Source organism: Microcaecilia unicolor, chromosome 9 (assembly GCF_901765095.1).
Source record: "Microcaecilia unicolor chromosome 9, aMicUni1.1, whole genome shotgun sequence".
Classification (NCBI taxonomy): domain Eukaryota; kingdom Metazoa; phylum Chordata; class Amphibia; order Gymnophiona; family Siphonopidae; genus Microcaecilia; species Microcaecilia unicolor.
The window spans coordinates 179,383,439-179,405,646 of record NC_044039.1 but is presented as its reverse complement, the minus strand read 5'-3'; the positions used below and the strand labels follow the sequence as shown (position 1 = coordinate 179,405,646).

The 22,208-nt window shown below is 41.3% G+C and overlaps 1 protein-coding gene across 1 annotated transcript; it reads left to right on the top strand.

Annotated features, from left to right (window-relative positions):
* Positions 1-6,012: 6,012 nt before the first annotated feature.
* Positions 6,013-11,542, top strand: GPHB5 (glycoprotein hormone subunit beta 5). Its single transcript, XM_030214599.1, has 2 exons — positions 6,013-6,413; positions 10,794-11,542. The coding sequence occupies exons 1-2, from the start codon at positions 6,210-6,212 to the stop codon at positions 10,980-10,982; spliced, it is 393 nt and encodes a 130-aa protein (XP_030070459.1). The 5' UTR covers positions 6,013-6,209; the 3' UTR covers positions 10,983-11,542.
* The last annotated feature ends 10,666 nt before the right edge of the window (positions 11,543-22,208 follow it).

The following is a 22,208-nucleotide window of genomic DNA, read 5'->3' as shown; positions in this document are numbered from 1 at the left end:
TAACCTCCTGTAAACCCCTGATGAGTACCATTACCCATTTCCCCAGCCCCAGCACTTAACTAGTGGATAAGTGGAGGGGGGGGGGCATGAGTGATCTCTGGATGCTCCTGCAGCATTGCCAGCCCTGATTCAAAATGGATACTGTGCACCTTGTGGTAGTCTTGCAGTACTACTGGTGGGGGAGGGGGGTTGGGGTCAGTCTGCAAACTGAGGAATATTGACATTGGGCAGTGATAACGCAGTGATAACCACATGCAGGTAGCACATATATACTTACTGTACCATTTGCTGATGCATTTCTCATGTGCTAGAGACATCCATATATTCCTATGGATGTCTCTAGTGTTAGCGTGCGCACTAAAAACGCTAGCGCACCTACAGCGTGACTTAGTAAACAGGGCCCTTAGTTACTTAGGCCTTTCTTACCAAACTGCGCTAGTGTTTCCCACGTAGCAATGCCAATGAAGACCGTTCAAAGTGATTGGGCTTTGTTGGCATTGCCGTGCCGGGAATCACTAGTGCAGTTTTGTAAAAGAGGCCCTTAGTAACTTCTGATTTTGATGAACAGGTAGTTTTTAAACTTACTGAAAATAGCTGCCCTGGAAATAATTGAGTAGTGGCTTTCAGTTGTATAATCCTCTTCTCCTTAATCACAAAAGCTATCTGTACAGTGGTACTCTGAATAAAGAGAAAAACATACTACCTATAAATCAAATAATTTCTAAAAACAAAAAATCACTCTCCAAATAACAAAATAATTTACCGGATCTTCATATGTGGGAGATCCCAAAATGGCAAACAATTTGCCAAAATATCTTCACCATACCAATCAATTCAAAATCAAATTCCATCAGTTATGGGATTTTTTTTTAATTGTACTTATTGATGCTAGAAAAATCAAATGTATCATAATATTTTGAAATATGGGCCAATTAGATTGGTATGTTGAAGATATTTTTGCAAATTGTTTGCCATTCTGGGATCTCCTGTATATGAAGGGTCCATTAAATTACCTTGTTGTTTGAAGAGAAGCTTTTTTTGTTGTTTTTTTGCAGAAAATTGATTTATATATAGTATATTACTTTCTCTGGGTTTTTTCATAATATATTGATTTTTCTTTTTAAAGACTGTAGACATTTAAGGGATGAAACATGAACATTAGTACTGATAAAGAATGAAATAAATGTGTCTTTGAACTGCTACAATTTGATTGTGAAGTTCTATCAGCAAGGTTTGTGCCTTGAGGGAGGGATTATTGAGCCTCTGCTATTGTCCTTTATGCTGTCATAAAAGCATAACCCTTCTTTCAAAAGACCATGAGAGAAAAGGATGGAACTAATTCCTGTCCAATTTTTTCCCCATCAGCCAGATATAATTTGCTTAGCTTTTTAGATAGTCTTGACAAAACTTTCCATGCTACTGTAAAATGGAAGTTCTTTTCCATGCTTTCACTGCAAAAATTCATGATAGATAAAATCCATCACTGCATAATAATGCAATTAATATTACCTTTAAGGATGTAAATGCCATTTGTCATATTTACTTAACTGGGCAAAAAAACCCTCCCCTTGCTCTCCCTGATACATGCTGGTATTGAGAGTATACTACTACTAGTTTATCATTTCTATAGCACTACTAAACATACGCAGCACTCTATACGTGAACATGAAGAGACAGTCCTTGCTCAACAAGGCTTACAATTCAATCAGAACAGACAAACAGGACAAATAGAATCATGAGGGCAGATAAGGGCCGTATGGCCCATCCAGTCTGCCCATCCTCAGTAACCACTGACTCCTTTTTCCTAAGAGATCCCACAAGTGTGTCCCACACCTTCTTAAAATCTGACAGTCTTCATCACCATGACCTCCACCAAGAGGCCATTCCATGCATCAACCATCCTTTCCGTGAAAGAGTATTTCCTCAGATTCGTCCTAAGCCTTTTTCCTCTTAACTTCATTGTATACCTTCTTATTCCAGAGGTTTCCTTCATTAGAAAAAGGCTCACCTCCTGTACATTTAAACGTCTCTATCATATCCCCTCTCTCCCACCTTATACATGTTGAGGTTCATGAGCCTGTCCCAATATGTTTTATGACCGAGACTGCTTACCAATTTTGTAGCCGCCCTCTGGACCGACTCGATCCTGTTTATATCTTTTCATAAGTGCGGTATCCAGAATTGCACACAGTATTCTAAATGGTGCCTCACCAGAGATTGTACAAAGGTACTATCACCTCTTTTTTTTTTCTGCTGGTCATCCCTCTCCTTATGCACCTGAGTATCTTTCTGGCTTTGAGCATCGCCTTTTCTACTTGTTTGGCCACCTTAAGGTCATCAGACATAATCACCCTCATGTCCTGCTCTTCTTTCATACACAGAAGTTCCTTACCCCCTATACTGTACCTTTCTCTCGGGTTTTTGTGACCCAAGTGCATGACCATGCTTTTCTTAACATTAAATATTAGTTGCCAGTTTTCGAACCATTCTTCAAACTTCGCCAGATCCTTCCTCATGCTGTCCACACCCTCAGGGGTGGCCACCCTATTACAGTGTGTGGTAACATCCACAAAGAGACAAACCTTACCAGACAGCCCTTCTGTAATATCACTCACAAAGATGTTAAAAAGAACCGACCCAAGGACTGACCCCTGTGGTACACCACTTGTAACATCCTTTTCCTCAAACTCCATTTACCACTTTAACCAGTTTTTAACCCAGTCAGTCACTTTAGACCCCATACAAGGGCACTCAATTTACTTATCAGTCGCCCGTGCGGAACTTTGTCAAAAGCTTTGCTAAAATCTTAAGTATTCCACATCTAGTGCCCCTCCCATGTCCAACTGTTTGGTCATCCAGTCAATGATGTCATTCAATGTTGTCTGACAAGGTCTTCCTCTATTGAAACCATTCTGCCTCGGATCCTGAAGTCCATTCAATTCAAGAAATCTCACAATCCACTTTAGAAGTGTTTCCATTAGGGCAGGTCTGTAATTCACAACCACCTCCTTCTTTCGCTCTTGCGCAGAGGGACCACATCCGTCTTTCTCCAGTCCTCCAGGACCACTCCGATTTCTGGGGAAGCATTGAACAGGTAAGGGAATTACTTACAGACATGGGTACTGAATAAATGAATAGGGGTTAAGAATTAAAAGCAGCCTTAACAAGGTGTAGGCCTGCCCTTGCCAGCCTCTAACAATGGCCATGAGTGCATGCAAGGTGGTGTTCAACAGGAGCCTTGGGGTGTTATCTAGAAACACGTTACCCATCCTGCTGGCACTCAGACAGCTATAGATCTGCTGATATCTGTCAGGTACAGGAGCTTTGTGTGAAAGGAAAAATCACAAAAAAACAGACATAAATGCCCTCACAGCAGGGGCCTTTCTAGTTGTTCAGGCGATCTTTGGATAAGTACAATGTCTTAGCTGCAAAGCATCAGAAGTGAAACTACATTTAATTCGAGGAGAGAGGGTGGTAGAATTACATGCTATCTTTTTACCCGCTGTGGTAAAAGGGGACTCTGCATGCATTAAATGCAGGGCCCTTTTTACCACAGCTTATTAAATGGTGCCCATAATAATTAGCTGCTAATTATTGGTGTTAATTGGCATCACACACGTAACTGCTCTCAGATGGGTTGTGGAAATCGCGTGTGCAAAAAGCATAGCGTGCTACTGCAAGGGGGGGTGTTGACCTGAGAAGGGCATGAGCAGGTTGGGAGGCTTGGCTAGCACTTACCTACATGGGATATAGAATACTAGCATTTGTGCACCTGACTGCCCTCGTTTTGACATGAGGATTTACACCAGCCATTGAGCTGGTATAGGTGCCCACACCTAAAGTTAGGCGTGTAAAGGTGGACTTATGCTAGTATTCTATACTGGCAATTTTGTGCACACGATTGCTGAATAGAACTGTCTCCATCATTCTGGTGCCTAACTTTAGGTGATCTATAGAGAATTACCCCCTTAGGGGTAACTCTATGAGGAGCTGCCTAGTTTTAAATGGCAGGAGGTCTCATAAATGGCCTCTTATGACATACCACCTAGTGGAAAGGTTTACACCATGATTGGATGGCAAGTACTGTGTCAGTGTGCATGAACATGGGCAGAGTGCACAAGTATGTGCATAAATTATAGAACTCATCATTTTCATGCATTCTTTCATTCTATCATTTATTGGTGTGGCCATTTACACCAGCTATAGAGCTGCTATAAGTGATTGTTTCTTAATGTATTCACATTTTCAACCATTTGCACTAGTGTTCCATAAAAAAGTAAGTGCCTGCTTTTTATTGTAAAATAGGCTTAAAATAGTTGCCATATTATAGAATAACTTTCCACATTTTCATTCATTGTAAGTAGAAGTATCGTGACTCCTTGCTGCTGAAATACAAGAATAATAATGATGTTTGTCTGAGCACAGGTTGCTGTAGTGCAGTGTGTTTTCTCTGATCTGATCTCTCTCAAGAGAACTGAGGCTGGTGTCACCTTGTACACTAATCCATTTACTGAGGCATGAGTTTCCAGGACGAGTGTCTATTTTGTCAGGACCTTTCAAAGAAGGGCAACCAAAATGATAAAAAGGGATGGAACTGCTCCCATATGAGGAAAGGCTAAAGAGGTTAGGGCTCTTCAGCTTGGAAAAGAGACTGCTGAGGAGGGATATGATTCAGGTTTATAAAATCCTGAGTGGTGTAGAACGGGTAGAAGTGAATTAATTTTTCACTCTTTCAAAAAGTACAAAGACCACTGGTCACTCAATGAAATTACATGGAAATACTTTTATAACAAGAGGAAATATTTTTTCAGTCAAAGAATAGTTAAGCTCTGGAACTCATTGCCGGAGGATGTGGTAACAGCGGTTAGCATATCTGGGATTAAAAAAATGTTTGGACAAGTTCCTGGAGGAAAAGTCCATAGTCTGTTATTGAGATAGACACAGGGGAAGCCACTGCTTGCCCCAGGATTGGTGGCATGGAATGTTGCTACTAATTGGGTTTCTGTCATGTACTTGTGACCTGGATTGGCTACTATCAGAAGCAGGATACTGGGCTAGATGGACCATTGGTCTGACCCAGTATGGTTATTCTTATGTTCTTAAGGTGTCGCTAGCTTCTAGACACTAACACAGCTACCCTTCTGAAAGTTTTCTTCTCTAGAGTTCACTTTATTGAGGTTGAGGTACTGTAGAGAGAATAAAGGCAAAGGTAGAGTGTACTAATTTCCAAAGGAGCAGTGTGTGTGTGAATCCTTTTTCAACTTCTCAGTGCAACTTTTATAACTATGCAACTAACTCTGAGGGGTTACACCGTAAAGTCAGTTTTCACATTTCTGAAATTGTGACCTGAAAACTAAGTATTGTTTTACTCCAAGCTGTATCCCATCTGGAGATATCATCACTCTTTTTCCTTCCAATTAGGTCACCTAGAAAATCATCAAGCACTTTGCTTTTGTTTCAGGAGGGGAGGGTGATGTACTGGAACGATACCTTTTCATAGCTTTATTGTCTTCAGTAGTTCCTGTAAGGATTTGCCTCTGACTTTGATTGACAGGACCTTTTCTATATATCTCATAAGCAAGCTGTGAGGCAGCTGCTTATGAGATCTGGTAGAAGAGCACTTTGGGCAGGCTGCCTTTCCTGCTGGTCCCATATACACCAGCTCACACATCAGCCCAGGAAGTGTTAGCACTTCAGAAATTATCCAGCTCAATTTGCATTCTGCAGAGTAGGTAAGTGCTCATCCCGCATGTGTCAAGAGGATTCAGTGCTGGGTTTCATGTTTCTGCTTGAGAAATGTATTTTTTTTCTCACTGTTTCATCAAACCTAGATTGAAAAATGATGAATAGTTGTCTTATTTTTAAATGCCCCTTGTTGCAAAATGAAAGCGCATGTGATACATTCTTGGGTTTATTTCCTGAAGACAGAATGTTGTCTGTTGTATATTGAAAGTCAAACAATTATTTAATATTAACTTTACCTTTTTGTTTCTCTTGCTCTGTAAATTCAGGTAGAATTTTGTTTTAAACTTTATGCATTTCTTTAGTTTGCAAATGTTTGTAATCTGAAATTTTCACTTCTTCTCCTTTGATTTGGGGCTTCAATATAAAGCTAAAAATAGGTAATCAAAATAAGTACTAATTCTAGATTTTTGGGTCTGGGCAGGTGACAGAGTTGTGCTTTGTTTCTGAGATACGTCATTGGGAGGATGAGGCTGTGTCATGTGATGTGGGGATCCCTGCAGCTTCTCCTCCTAACTGCTTGTCTTCATGTACTCAAGACCTCTAATGTCAACCTACATACATTTATTGGTTGTGCTGTGCGGGAATTCACATTCGTAGCCAAAAAGCCTGGTTGTAGAGGTCTGCGCATCACCACAGATGCTTGTTGGGGACGCTGTGAGACCTGGGAGGTGAGTACTTTGTTCTTTGCCACTTGGCACAAGGAAAATTAAATATCAGTATTTACGTTCAGGGCCAGCTTAACCTTTAGGCATGCTAGGCAGTCCCCTAGGGTGGCAGTTTCTGAGGGGAAGCAAAGAGCAGCTGCAGTCGAAATAAAACAATGGATTCTGACAGCCACACAAAATCAGAGCTATCAACGAGTGCTGTAACCCACAGGTAGAGCAGGCAGTTTTCAGTTAGCTCATTTTCTTCATAAATAGTCATTTGTACAGGAAAAGGGCATTGGAAAGTGCTTATAGTTTTATTTATTTACTTTATTTGTTACATTTGTATCCCACATTTTACCACTTAGTAGAAAGCTCAATGTGGGTTACATGGATCGTGTGTGTGTATATATATATATCTATACACACACACATAACTCGTAACCCCTTATTCACTTGTTCAGAACCCTTATTTTATCATCCTCACTTTAATATTCCCTTATCTCTTGTTTGTCCTCTTTGTCTGTCCTAATTAGATTGTAAGCTCTGTCGAGCAGGGACTGTCTCTTCATGTTTAAGTGTACAGCGCTGCGTATGTCTAGTAGCGCTTTAGAAATGAGGTATATGGTTTCTACCTGATCTAGACCTAATTTCTGAAGCTCCATTCTACCACATTTAGGGGCCCTTTTACTAAGGTGTGTAAGCGCCTACGTGCTAACAACATGAGTTAAATTTGAACTACCGCCCTGCTACTGCGTGCCCCTAGCGGTAATTCTAATTTTTATGCATGTCCGATACACGCAGCAGAATTTTTTTTTTTTAATTTTCTACCACGTGGCGCTAACTGGGAGTAATTGGCAGTGTACGCGCGCTGATGATTACCGCCCAGTTAATGCGCAAGACCTTACTGCTAAGTCAATGGGTGACGGTAAGGTCTCAGGCCTAAAATGGATGTGCACCAATTTTTATTTTGCCACATGTCCATTTTTGGCCCAAAAAAAGGCCTTTTTTTTTGCAGGAGTGCTGAAAAATGAACCTGCGCTTGTCCAATACACGCGCCTACACCACCATTTTCAGTGCACCTTAGTAAAAGGGCCCCTTAGAGAACCGACTTTTCTTTTATTCCTAAATAGAAAATAAGTGCACAAAATCTCTACATGAAGCAGAATGGAGTTTAATTAAACCACGGCTCGGTGAACCTGTCAGCATCACCTGCTCACAAATGTTGAACATTTTATTTAAGCTTTGTGAGTCTTCCACAAGTCATTCATTTTGTCTGTAGTAATGTGTGGGTATGTTTTCTGATGGTCTTTCTTATGGGGGAAATGGAAACCCCTCTTGCCTTAGAACATGATGCATTGGCAAAGGTCAGAGCCGTAGCGAGGGGAGCTGACACCCGGGGAGGGTCGCCGCTGCGCATCCCCCCCCCGGGTGCAGCACGGCGCACCCTCCTTCTGGAGCACACCCCCCCTGGAGCGCATACCTGCAGCGAGGGATGGGCGGGAGGGCCGATCCGCCCCGACTGCACGTTGCTGGCGTGTGTCGGCTCCGCGCTGATTCACTGCTCTCTCTGTCCCGGAACAGGAAGTAACCTGTTCCAGGGCAGAGAGGGCAGTGCACCAGCGCGGAGCCGACACCCCCCAGCGGCGTGCACCCGGGGCGGACCGCCGCCCCCCCCCTTCCTACGCCACTGGCAAAGATATAAAGGAATCACTGCAGTTTCCACTAAGCTGACAACTTATTGATACAGAACTTACTGATGAACAGTGAGAGTTTCAGAATGTGCCTTTAATGTGTGGAAGATGGAATTTGTAGTCGGCCCTTAGTTAATGCAATAGTGTTATTGATTGGATGAATGATGTGCTCATGAAAAGGCTGCCTCGTGCTCAGGGGTGTTTGTGAAATCAACCCTTGTCATTAGCAAGTGTCTATAAAAACAGGAAACAATTGTTTGAGAAGTTTCTTTAATTAGCAGATCACATGAAGGAACTAGATTTTCATTTTGAATGAATGAAAATAGCTACTAAGATGAGTCCTACTACATGTAATATGCCAATTAATGTTAACCATGTATATATCTCTCTCTGTATCAGGGGCTCTCAACCCAGTCCTCGGGACACATCTAGAGAGTCTGTTTTTCAGGATACCCACAATGAATATGCATGAAATAAATTTGCATGCAGTACTTCCATTATATGCAAACCTCTCATGCATATTCATTGTAGATATCCTGAAAACCAGACTCGCTAGATGTGTTCTCAGGACTGGTTTGAGAAACCCTGATATAGAGAGAGACTTTGGTTAACATTAATTGGACGGAGTTCCACTGCTTGGTAACAGAATGCAGAGTGGCGAGTGGAATAATTTCAGGGATTGAAAAGGGGATACAAGGGGTGAGAAGGTTAGCCAAATACTACTACTACTACTTATCACTTCTATAGCGCTACAAGGCATACGCAGCGCTGTACACTATACACGAAAAGACAACCCCTGCTCAAAGAGCTTACAATCTAAATAAGACAGGTAAACAGACAGAACAATTAAGAGGTAAGGGAATTAAAGAGGTGGGGTACCTGGGTCTGTCTTAGGGCAATAAAATGTTAGATTTAATCCTGTACTGAGGTCAGATGGAAAACATGGGCAAGAGGAGAATTGATGTTGGATTGCCATTAGAAATTATTTATACACATTTACCAAGAGGATGGGTCAATACTCGACACTGGATAGTCCAGATTGGTCTTTTATCTGCCATTGTTTATTATGAAAGTACTGCTGTGACTTCTCATGTGTGTACAATATGAAATGTCAGTTGCATAGAGCAGTAATCACCTTCACATGATTGCTAATTATGGGGTGTTTCTGCAATAAACCCACATCTATGTATATTTGGCCTTAACATACTTGCTGCAAGAACTGTCAATAGTGTGTTTTATTAGCTAGCACGTTTTCCCTGTGGGATCTCTTCCACTGAAACTGTAAGACTGTAAGTCATCTCTACAGCTTATCAAAATGTAATGGGTTTTATAATTACTATTTCTGACAGCCCATGGGTTGTTCTACAGTTTCTGAATGTATTATTTTTATGCTGGTGGGAGGCTAAAAGTTAAGCCATACTTATAGGATTACATGTGCTGGAGATCAGTTCAATGCAAAAATAGAATATAAATGCAGTCATTAGGCTCACTATTAATGGAAAAAAATAAAAATATACTCCTGATATTTAACTCTGCAGTCGGTGTTGCTTTAAAATGCTGACCACAGTGTTTAGAGTTATACCTGCATGCTCAACACCGGGCTGTACTTGAATACCAGCATTGGCTATATGGGTGTAAGGTGGCCGCAGGAAGTTATCCACATACTTCCAATATTTAGTGCCGGTACCCAGCTAACCATTCAGACAAGTTAGGATGGCTATTTTGCTGTCCTAATTTATCTGGAGAGTTATCCAGATGCTGATGCTGAATATCAGCTATTTAGCTCTGCTAACTTGTCCGGGCAATTATCCAGGTGCTGAAGATCGGCTATTTTGCTGTCCTAATATATCTGTATTGTCATCCAGGTGCTGGTACTGAATATCGGTCATACCCAGACAATTTCTTGCTGTGCCTTGGCTCCAGCTTCACACCACCCTGCGCTAGATAGTACTGGGGTGGTCAGTGAAGATTTTCAGTGTTATTTATTTTTAGCATTTATACCTCGCATTATCCCGAACAAGTCCGGGTTCAATGTGGCTTACATCAAACTTTAATGCAAGTACAATAAGGATTAAATGCATAATGCCACTGACAAGTCGGTTCTTAAAGCAGTGAACTGCACTTATCCAGGAATATGCCTTTCCTACCTAGATAAGTGCTGTTGAATATCTGAGCCCCAATTTCTATATATGCTATTTCTAGATTTTCAGAGTAATAAGTATTGGAATAAACCAGTGAATGATTTGTGACTGGCCAAGACATAATTATTAGATACAGTGGCGACCCTACCATTAGGCCTCCTGAAGCAGCAGTCTTCCAGGGGCAGCATATCCCCTCACACCGGCCGTGGTCTAGTATCTCCCTCTTCCTTCTTCAGTTCCCTTCCCCGAGCCTACCTTTGTTTATTAAAAGATGGCAGTGGCAGCAATTCCCATTGGCTGCCCAGTCACCGGCACTGGCCTCTTTTCTCTAGTGCGGCCCACCTCTGACATAACTTCCTGTTTCCTCAGAGGCAGGCCACAGTAGAGAGAAGAGACCTGTGTTGGCGGTATGGCAGCCTATGGGAATGGCTGCCTTTTGGAAAACAGGCTTGGAGAAGGGGGTTGAAGGTTCTTGGGCCGCCCCTGATTGGATATGTATCATTAGTTTTATTCTATTTAAATGTTTTGTGACTGATGGTTTATAATATTGGCAATTTTTTGTTTAACAGAAGCCAGTCTTGGATCCTCCATATTTAGAAGCACATCACCGAGTTTGCACTTACAATGAGACAAAATTGGTCACACTGAAGTTGCCAAATTGTGGCCCTGATGTTGATCCCTTCTACACCTATCCTGTTGCCATCAGATGTGGTTGTGACATATGTTCTACCGCATCTACTGAGTGTGAGACACTGTGAGGGTGTAGTCTCAACTCTTTGACGCACAACATACCATGAATGAGTGAACTTTTCTAGTGCATCCCTGTCAGAAGAACATTATTAAATATAGCAGTATAAAAATATGGATTGGAATGCTAAATGTTTGAAAATTTTGAAAGTGTCTGATTTCTTTGGTCACTTTGAGTCCTTTTTCCTAAAATGCATGAAGTCTCTAATGTAGGAATCAGTGTATGCTGTCAGCACTTGCCCATGCTAGCGGTTAACACAGTAGCTTAATACTTGGTCCACTCCAATTTCCACATTAAGGGCTAGATTCTACATTGCGCAAAAAAAAAAACTACGCCTGGGCATATTCTATAAAGTATGTCTAAATTTAGGCATACTTTAGAGAATACACCGATCTCCTGTTCATATGACTGAATTTACTCATGAGCAGTTATTCCTAGTAAAACTTGGTGAAAATGCTGACACCTAAATTAGGCAAGGACCGGCATAGATGTGAGAATCGCGCATGATGGCCCATTCTATGCCCACGGCCATGCCTCTTTTCAGCTATGTGTCTTAGAATTTATGTGTATCATATTACTGAATACGCTTAGTTCTGCATGTAAATTCTAATTAATGGCAATTATTGTCAATCTAAGCTGATTGGCTCGTTAACTAATTAAGTTGCGTGTGCAAATCCAGAATATGACCGGATTTCCGCACTCGACTTAAGTCGCACTATATTGAATCCAGGGGTAAGGGGTCAATTCAATAAAAGACGTGCAGCCAGCATTCTATAAGGGCACGTTAGTGCACCGAATCGGTTATAGAAAACTAGTATAAGTTGACATTTAGGTGCCCAACATTAGCCAAAACCATGAATGCCGTTTCTATGGCTGGTGTGAATCAGGGGTGTAGCTGGACCTCGCAGTGGGAGGGGGCCAGAGACCGAGGTGGGGGGTACATTTGGTCTGCTGCCCCCCACCCACTGCCGCAGCAAATACCTTGGCTGGTGGGGGTCCCCAACCCCTGCCAACTGAAGCCTTGTCCAGCGCCGCTGCATTGCCTGCCCTGCTCTCTCTTGCCCTCACACCCTGCATGCTCAGTTTCACAAAAAGGAGTGGGAAGACAGAGCAGGGCAGGCAATGTGGCATCACCGGCGACAGGTGCTAGACAAGGCTTCAGCTAGTGGGGGTTGGGGACCGCCACCAGCAAATTCAGGGGCCCAGAGGAAATTTGGGAGGGCCCAGGCCCCTGTGGCCCCACGTAACTATGCCATTGGTGTGAATGAGTGTGCCTAAATGTTGGACTTATGCTCATAAATGGGAGTACGCCTATGCACCTCCCATGGGAACACCCCCTTTGCAGTCACATGTGAGAACACTTAAGTTCCCAGTTATAGAATAGCGCCTGAGTGAGCACACGGGTACCTGCCATTTTACACCAATTTGGCGCTCAACTATAATACTCAACTACTTTTTCTCCTGTCTGCACGCCTAGTTGGTGCCTAGTTTAGGGCACCCTATATAGAAGTATCGTTTATTAGCTTTGATATACTGATTCTCATTGAGTCAAAATCCAAATGGTTTACAACATAGGAAAGGAACGCCATAATATTAAAGGAAAGCAGTCAATCACTCAAGGCAGAGCTGGACAATATAATCAGACATACAGAACAATCAGTCCATCAAATATAGAAAAGAGACAGAGCATATCAGTAAATATACACAATCTTTAAAACATTAATTCCTAAAAACCCATTAAATAAAACCTATGGTCCTTTTCCCCCAAAGCTTGACTCTTCAACCAGGCCTTTAAGGGAAGAAGTAACTAACTTGTTAGTCTCACACACAAACACAAGGAGTGACACGGGCGGCACATACTACAGCTGGACATGTTTATCTACTCCTACCCTAGCTGAGGTAATATTTAACCATCTCTCTGACTTCTTGTGCAACTTTCTTTAAATTAGTCACCTTACTTTCTAACTCTTCTTATTCTCTTACCTATCTATAATATGTTCCATCTTTGCTTTACCCTTCATTATCAATTGAAATGTTCTATTACGTATTGTGTTGACACTGTAAGTATCTATGCCATACTTTGTATTATTTGAATATTTTTACTGCTGTAATTGCCTATTTCATGTTCGATTTATTCTTACTGTAAAAATAAATAAAAAAATAAAGTTCTGCCCACCGTGATGTTCAGGGTGGTGTATTTTTTTTTCTAGGAAGGACTTTATGTGACCCCCAGAAGTTAGCTTGTAAATTTATACTAGATTCTGTGGTCCAACTTGTTAAGAATACTTTTTACTTTGTTGTAAAAAAAAAAAAGTAGTTTTAAGAGCTGTGCTTTATTACTTGAGTAATTTTTTTTAGCTAAGGCTTTCTACTTTTACTTCACTACTTTTGAAGCCAGTACTTTTACTTTTTACTTAAGTACTTTTAAAAAGTAACAAACCCATCTCTGTAGAATTATGCTTCACGTACTTCTAAACGGGCTAAAGCTTTTTGTATTTATTCTCCTCAATAAATCACAAGTCAAGAAAACATCTGAAAACTGTTTGACATTAATGTATTTTCATATAGACGGTAATGTCCAGATCTATAGTAAGACTGAGAGTCTTTTAAAGTGGCTGACACCTTCACTAAGAGAGTTGCGAGTTTCCTTGTAATTTTTAAGTCAAATTATTGTAAATGCAAATAAAATAGAAAGAGAACTTTGCTAGAAGCACATTTTCCACCTAAAGATTTGTCTTGAAGACGTGTAAAGATTATTCTGCAAAAGAATGTTATTTCATCTTGAATTATGTGGCTATAAATGATTAATGGAATAAAGGCCAGAGCTACTGAGATGTATTACTGGAATAACATTTGCCAAATAGGGTGTGTTATTTGCTCTTAATGCATGATTTCTTTCCCCCTCCCCCCTTGTACATTAAATAATGAGATACAGGATATGCAAATGAATACAAAGTAACCTGACTGGGGAGTAACTTAAAGGGGCTGTTGCTTTAAATATTATTATTTACTCTTCCCACCACCACCACTCAGGGATCCCTTTATGTGGCAGCCTCAATCCTAGAGATGCTACTGTGAGACTACCACTAGGGGGCTGAGGCTGGGAGTTACTGTGGTAAGAGTGTACGGGGATTTCTTCTGGCCTCCCACTATTCACCAGGGAGATCCCCATTAGGTGCTGGGCGTAGATTCCCAGTAGGTGCTGGGGGTGCAGAATATGGGTGGTTCTTCAGAAAGGTTGGGAAGGAGGCTTTTTTTTTTGTAAGCACTGGCCTATCTCTCTCAAAAATAGTGTGTAAGGTTTTGGGGCTTGTTAGCTTTACCTTGCTGTGGCCAGGAGCACTTGCAATTTCCAGCTGCAGCAATAGAAAAGTAAATGTACCTACAGTAAATAAAGCATTTTACTAGATCCTAGTATTTAGGGCCTTAAGATATTAACGCCAAACAACTTGGCTGGAAAAAAAAAATCACATAGATTTTCTGGAGACTTATAGGTGCTTGACAAGCATCTCATACATAATAGATTTAAGGCATGCAGATGATTAAATAGTCAGTACAGTCATCTAAGTGCTTTATAAAGGCCAAGGTTTACTAGAATGTGCTGCCCCCCTCCTGTGCTTACCTTGTTGTCTGCATTGCCCTGCTGTTTCACAACCCCCACTAACAGGAAGTTGTCAGAGGGGGTGGGATACAACAGTGCTGGAAAACCCTGTTCCACATTGATTTACTCCTCCTCCTGCCTGGGCGGATGTAGGGCAGCTGCACTGGCAGGCCTGATTGGGGGGGGGGGGGGGGGGGGGTGAGGGAGGGAAGGAAAGATGAGAGGCTGGACACAAGGGTGGGTTGGGGTGCCAGAAACCCTAGCTTTTTTTTCCTGGTCATTCCTATTCACATGGGGGGGGGGGAACCTATAAAGAAGTTATAGATCAACCAGCCATTTTATCCTCACTTGAAAAAAAAAAAATCATCCCTATACCCTTATTACACATGGAGGCGCATTTTCGATATGACATCTAAATCTGAATTTGGACGTTTTACACAAAATGTCCAAATTCTGAACAGGAAAGAAGGTCATTTTCAACAATAAAAAAATGCCTATCTTTTTCTTTTGAAAATACTGTTTTGAAAAATGTTTTTTTATTTGGATGTTTTGTTTTTTGGGTCCATTTTCAAACGAAAAAAAATTTCCAAATGCAAAACGCACAAAATCAAGCCATTAGGTTACAGACCATAAGACAAGTTTCAGTCACAGAAAAGCATTCACAGAGGATAACAAAATTCAAACTGCTGTAGAATCAGTCAGTTCTATTACATCTGAAAATTTATTTTATAGGAAGACTAATATTTCAAAATATCAAAACATGCAGAAAAATGAGAGACTAGTGCTCCTTCTGACTGTGATGCTAGCCTCACAGGAGTAAAATTATTTACATGTCCTCAGTCTGGTAAAAGATTCACAGGCAAACATCCCTCATAGTTCACCAGAGAATCTACACAGATGTAAAACCATTTACATGTTCTGAGTGTGGTAAAAGCGTCAGAAAGCAGGCATTGCTTGCAGTGCACCAGAGAATCCACACAGGAGTGAAGCCATATATATATATATATATATATATATATATATATATATATATATATATATATATATATATATGTATGTGTGTGTGTGTGTGCAGAGTGTGGTAGAAGCTTCCGCTGGAAAGGAAACCTCACAGTGCACCAGAAAATGCACACAGGAGTGAAACCATTTACATATCTAGAGTGTCATAAAAGCTTTTGTCGGCAGGTAAACCTCACAATGCACCAGAGAATACACACAGGAGTAAAACCATTTGCATGTCCTGAGTGTGGTAAAAGCTTTGGTCGGAAAGAATGCCTCACACGGCATCAGAGAATCCACACAGGGATGAAACCATTTACACGCACTGAGGTGGTAAAAGACACAAGGCTCAGATGTTATAAAAAAATAGAAAGTTTGGCATCAGGTAGAATAATGGAAAAGTGACCTCCCAGGAAAGCAATAGGGCACCCTAGGGGGCACTACAGTGCACTTTGTAAAATGCTTCCAGGTACACACCTCACCATTGCTCCCTTACCTTGTCTGCTAAGTCCCCCAAAACCCACTACCCCAACTATACACCACTACAATGTCCTTTACGGTGAAGGGGGCACCTATATGTGGGTACAGTAGGTTTATGGTGAGTTGGGTTCACAATTTCCTCCACAAGTGTAACAGGTAGGGGGAGGTAGGAGCCTGGGTCCACCTGTCTGCAATGCACTGCACCCACCACTAGACTACTCCAGGGACCTGCATGCTATTCTGATGGATCTGAGTATAACATCTGAGAGTGGCACAGAGGCTGGCAAGTAATGTTTTTCATCACATTTTTGTGGGGTGGGAGGGGGTTAGTGACCACTGGGGGAATAAGGGGAGGTCATTCCTGATTCCCTCCAGTGGTCATCTGGTTATTTAGGGCACCTTTTTGTGCCTTATTTGTAATAAAAACAGGTCTAGCTCAAAAAGTCCTGGGCAGTTTTGTTTTGTTCCATTATGGCTGAAAAACATCTAAGTCTTAGGAACACCCAGGTTCCACCCTGAACACTCCCCTGGCACTCCCCCTTGAGATTTAGGCGCACTTCTGGCGAATTTCAGAGAAAAATGTCTAAAAATAGGTTTCGAAAATGCTGATTTGGACGTTTTTGTGAGAAAAATGACCAAATGCAGACATGCCACTTTTTGGACATTTTTCTCTTTGAAAATGAGCCCACTAGTAAATTAAGGAACTTAAGCACTTTTATCCTTAAGAAATTTCTCAGGTGGAAAGAAGAATTTCCAATGATATACTTACAGGAAACGTCAAAGAAAAAAAAGTTATCCCTATTACAATCATTTGTTTTAACTGGAGAAAACATTTCCTCATCTGTGTAAACCTGGCCACATCGAGAAGCATTCTCTCTTCTTGTTCACAAAAGGAAATACCTCTAAACTTAAAGTTTAAACATCTAGTCCCCTGTGGCCTGTGAGGTGATCACCACAAGATTCTAAAAAAGCTGACACCATAGATCCTACCCACAGATTTCAAGGTGTCCAACCCATTCTCTTCCCCACTCTCCTCTCCCAGTGACCAAATGAAATAATTTGGAGACTCATTACCTCCCCTTCTCATCCTTCAGACACATCTTTCAAAGTTCCTGATGAGAAAGGAACCTTGCTTTTGGGAAATTAACAAGTGTCAAGTTCTTATTCCTAACCACATTGTCCAAAGCTTTGATCTTGGTGTGAAGAATCGGGTTGCCTTTTATATGGGGTGGTCTGGAGAGTGGTTATTTGAACTTCCAGCTTTGCCACATGTTGTTCCATCTACCTCCTTCTCCTCTCCACTGTACACCTAACACACGCATTGCTTCATTTGCAAAAAAAAAATGATGTTTGGGCACTAGAATTGGAATCTTTTCCATTTCCGTTACTACCTCTCAGAATTGCTCTAGTGAGCCCTTCTTAGGTGTTGTCAGTGAAGATTTAATCCGCTATACAGAAGAAGGGCCTTTTTGCAATGGGTGCCTCATCCAAATAGTATACTGTCCTCCAGACTATAGAGGGCTGTCTACTGTCCCAAGAACTCTATGTCCTAAGTCACTGACCTGCTCTTCCAGAGGACCAAGCTGTACCATATGCCCTTCTTCAAGTTTTTCCATTTCCTCCTGCACCGATGACTATATCCAGTCTCTTTCCAACTCATAGGACTATTACTTCACTGGGGTCATTGGAACTATTGAGTTACTGGCATTCCACATGGTCGATTGCAGTGAGTGGGGTCTTGCCACTGGAGCTAAGAATTGTATGAAGGTCAGGAGAGACATCCTACCAGTGCTGCCATAAGGGGATATCCCTATGTCATAGAGGGCCTCTAGTCTACCTCAGACAGAAGGAGGTGTAAGCTTAAGGTCAGCTTTGTGGGCCCCCTCCCCAGTTTCTATCCTGGGCTTCTGTATGCCTGCCTTGCATCCTACAATCCCTCCTGAATGGCAAACTCAGCCATACATGGGGCAGAAAATTTGTGGGCGTTTATCAGCCCACACACCATTGCAGGGTATTGTTTGATGTTTCCTCTGTCATTTAACCATCATGAAAAAAAGCAGAAAACAATACAAAGCTGAAATTACACGTGTTATAGAACTTCTTACTCCACACTCATTGTACCCATCAGGCATGTTACTGACAAACCACCTTGCCTTTTAGGCATAAATGTCTTCCCAAGTCTTTAAACTTGACAAAGAAAACCATACATGATATGTTGATTATTTTTTTATTTCTTTTAGAATCTGCATTGTTTCAGTGCCATTTAATAAAAAGCATGCATTCCAAAGGTTAGATATTATTCAGGCCATCTTGGCCCCTTCCATAGATACAAAAGACCCCTAGACACAAGTCTGTGACAGCTTAGCTGCAAGCTTCAGTATCATCGAAAAGAGAATCAGTGATATGGGAAGCAAGGAGCAGGAAAACACGGAAGGTGCCCTAGTCATGAATTAATACCATGAAATAAAACCCAATGAATGAGGAAAGTTACTTTGTATTCTGTGTTTTTGTTTTTTGTTTTTTTTGGGGGGGGGGTCTTATCACTCTTTAATCTTTGTTTGAATATGTCTTTACATTATAAAAATAATTTTGGGGTTGAGCTGAAACAGAATAGTTGCATGTGGAGACACCAATCCATTCAAGTTTTCAGGATAACTCTAATGAATATGCATCATACAGAAAGATTAGCATACACTCTGAAATTTGCAAACCCCTGGCTACATGCAGCAATTTCTGATTTAGTGAAGCTTTACTTTCCATCCAAAAAAAGGCACATAATTAGATTCCTGGTAGAAAACATTATGATAATAAGTAAAAGGCACTTATCAGCCACTAGAAACTTTTCTGTCTATTAAACAGGTTGTGTAATACAACTAGCCATATTATTTTAGATGTTCAGAGGCTGTATCTGCAAATATAGGAATAGTTTTCAAACAAATGCTATTGAACTGGACCAGATTTAGGATTCAGGCAAAAGTAAGTTTGCACCACTTTTTAAAACAGCACAGTTTTTGTTCACGGATTTAATTTCCTACAACTATAGAAAGAGAAAAGAACATCCTCACCCCCCACCCCTGCTTCTGAATTTCTCATGTAGTGGATCTAATTACAGAGATGCCAAGTTACTCAGTTCCAGGCTGGAGATGTTGAGAAGTCCTGGATTTCTGACCAACCTATCCTAGTGCATTATGGAACTTGCAGCACGTATTCCGATGGGCAAGATCAGGCACTATAACTTCCACACTGCTTTAGAAACATGATGGCAGGTAAGGGCCAAATGACCCATCTAGTCTGCCCATCCTCAGCATCCACTATCGCCTCCTTTCCCTAAGAGATCCCATGTGCCTGTCCCCCACTTTCTTAAATTCAGACACAGTCCTCTCCACCACCTCCACTGGGAGGTGATTCCATGCATCCACCACCCTTTCCATGAAAAATTATTTCCTTAGATTACTCCTGAGCCTATAACCTCTTAACTTCATCCTATGCCCTCTCATTCCAGAGTTTTTAGAACCTCATTTAAAAGAGGTTCGCCTCCTGTACATTAAGGCCACAGAGTTATTTAAACGTCTCTATCATACCCCTAAAATCCAAGTATATCACATGTAGTTTCCCTCCCATATTTAACTGTTTGGTTATCCAGTCCAAGAAATCAATCAGATTTGTTTGACAAGACCTGCCTCTAGTGAAATCATGCTGTCTAAGGTCCCGCCGTCCACTCGTTTCTATAAACCTCACAATCCTCTGCTTTAGAAGCATTTCCATTAGTTTACTCACCACTGAGGTTAGACTAACAGGCCTGTTATTCCCTAGCTCCTCCTTACTTCCACTCTTGTGCAGAAGGACCACATCTACCCTCCACTAGTCTCTAGGACCACCTCAGACTCTAAGTAAGCATTGAAAAGGTCAGACAATGCAGCCCAGAACATCTCCAAGTTCCTTGAGTGCCCTTGGATATAGTCCATCAGGCCCCATTGTTTTGTCTATTTCTAATTTAGCTAGCTGTTCTGAGAATTGGTCCTAGTTTACCACACATCCATTCCCATTAGCATTTGTTTTCGGCAATTCTACCCCCAGCCTTTCATCCATGAACACAGAACAGAAATAATTGTTAAGCAGTTTAGCTTTATCCTTATCAGGTTCTTCATATTACTTCCCTACACTTGAGCCTCACAATGCCATTTTGGCACTTCCTCCTATCATTTGCATATCTAATTAATTGTTTTACCCCCTATTTTACTATATTGGCTATCTTTTCTTCCATGTGCATCTTTGCATTCCTGACAGCTTTTCCAGCTTAGCTTTTCTTTTTGCCTGTCTTCAGCTTTCTGCGATGCTTTGTAGTTTATGAAGGCTATCATTTTTCCTTACATTTTTAGCTTATTATTCTTAACATATAATGCCAGTCCTCCACCCTTTTTTCCTGCCCTATCCTTCTTGAACTATATCCCAGTCATGGTTCTACATGACCCACGTCTCTGTGACTGCCACTAAATCCATGTCAGCTTCCACCATTATAGCCTCTGGAGCTAGAAATTTGTTTCCCATACTTCAGGCACTGGTATACAATGCTTTCTAGGTATTACCCTTTCCCCCAAATCAATAAAGGTATTTGATGTCTTACGTTGTTGAGAGTTATTAATTACTTTGGGGCTTTTCTCACCCATTCCCAGTGAATTTAGTTTAAAGCCCTCTTTAGTACATTAGCTGGACTGTTATGGAAGATACTTCATCCTTTCTTTGATAGATGGACACCACCTCTGCTCAGTAGCTCTTGGAAAATCATCCCATGGTCTAGGAAACCGAAGAGCTTACGTTGGCACCATCCATGCAGCCAGACATTCAACTCCAGGATGTGAGCTTCCCTCATTTTGTCTTTACCCTTACCAGGAAGGATCGATGACAACACTGCCTGTCACCTAACTGCTTCACCCTCTGTTCCAGAGCCATGAAGTCACTTTTGATATGTTCAATGGGATACCTTACAGTATCATTTCTGCCAACTTGGATGAGTAGCATAGGATAATGGTTAGTAGACTCGATGAGTCGGCAAACTTTCTGTTACATCTTGAATCTTGGCACCAAGCAGAGAGCACACCTCCCTGGACATCATGTCTGGTCAGCAGATGGGCACCTCTGCACCTCTCAGAAGAGTATCACCAACCACCACTACCTTTCACGTCTTATTGGCCACTGATTCAGCAGCTTTGTGATTTTTGAGCTTTGTTTCTTCCTGTTATTGAAATATTTTCAGCTCTTCTACCTCCAGGGCTGTAAGCCAGTTCTTCAGTTCAATAGAAGATGGAGTTGGTGGGTTAATTTTGCAGGATCTGGTGATTTGCATCCAGTTCTCCTCTTTCTGCACAACATCTCCTTCCCCTTTGCTGGAGATATCCAATGCCTAAAGATCTATTTCCGAATGCTTCTTAGTTTTGCCACCTCCTCTCTTAGTTTTTGTACTTCTCTCATGAGGGATTCAATGTGCATACATTTAGCGCATGAAACCAAGTCCCTCGCCTTGGATCAAGCATTCAGTCTGGATAGAGGCAGAAGCTGTAATAAGACCAGCAGCTTTGGGGGCACCATGTTTCTTAGCAATACTTCAACTGTAGGAGTTTTTTGTACCTGTGGATAGAAAGAAAAAAAAACCTACCAAAGTCCCAACTCTATTTTTTCTTTCTTCTTGTAAGTTACAAGAAGTGGGCAGTTACTTCAATGTGAGATCTAAGAACCTGTTCAGATTCCCTCTTTGGGTGTAGTTCTATGTACTTTGTTGCCTATTATTGGGATATGCAGTGATTTAGCTTATCCTTTCAGGCTTTAGAATTGTGTTTTATGTATCTGATGTGTAGTGTAGTATATTTGCTTTGTAGGTGTAATTCAAATAATTAATCTTACTAATTAGAGACCCAGAAATAAAACTGATCTCTATTAATAGGTAACTAATATGTGACTTAGGGCCTCTTTTATCAAGCCGTGCTAGCGGTTCCTGCATGGCAATGTCGACGGAGCCTATTCAAAGTGAATGGGCTTTATCAGCATTACTGCACTGGGAGCTGCTACTGCAGGCTTGATAAGAGGCCTTTAGTGACTTCTTTGATTATCCTTCTAAATATTACTAATGCTGCTAACAGTTTCAATAGGGCCAGATCTCTA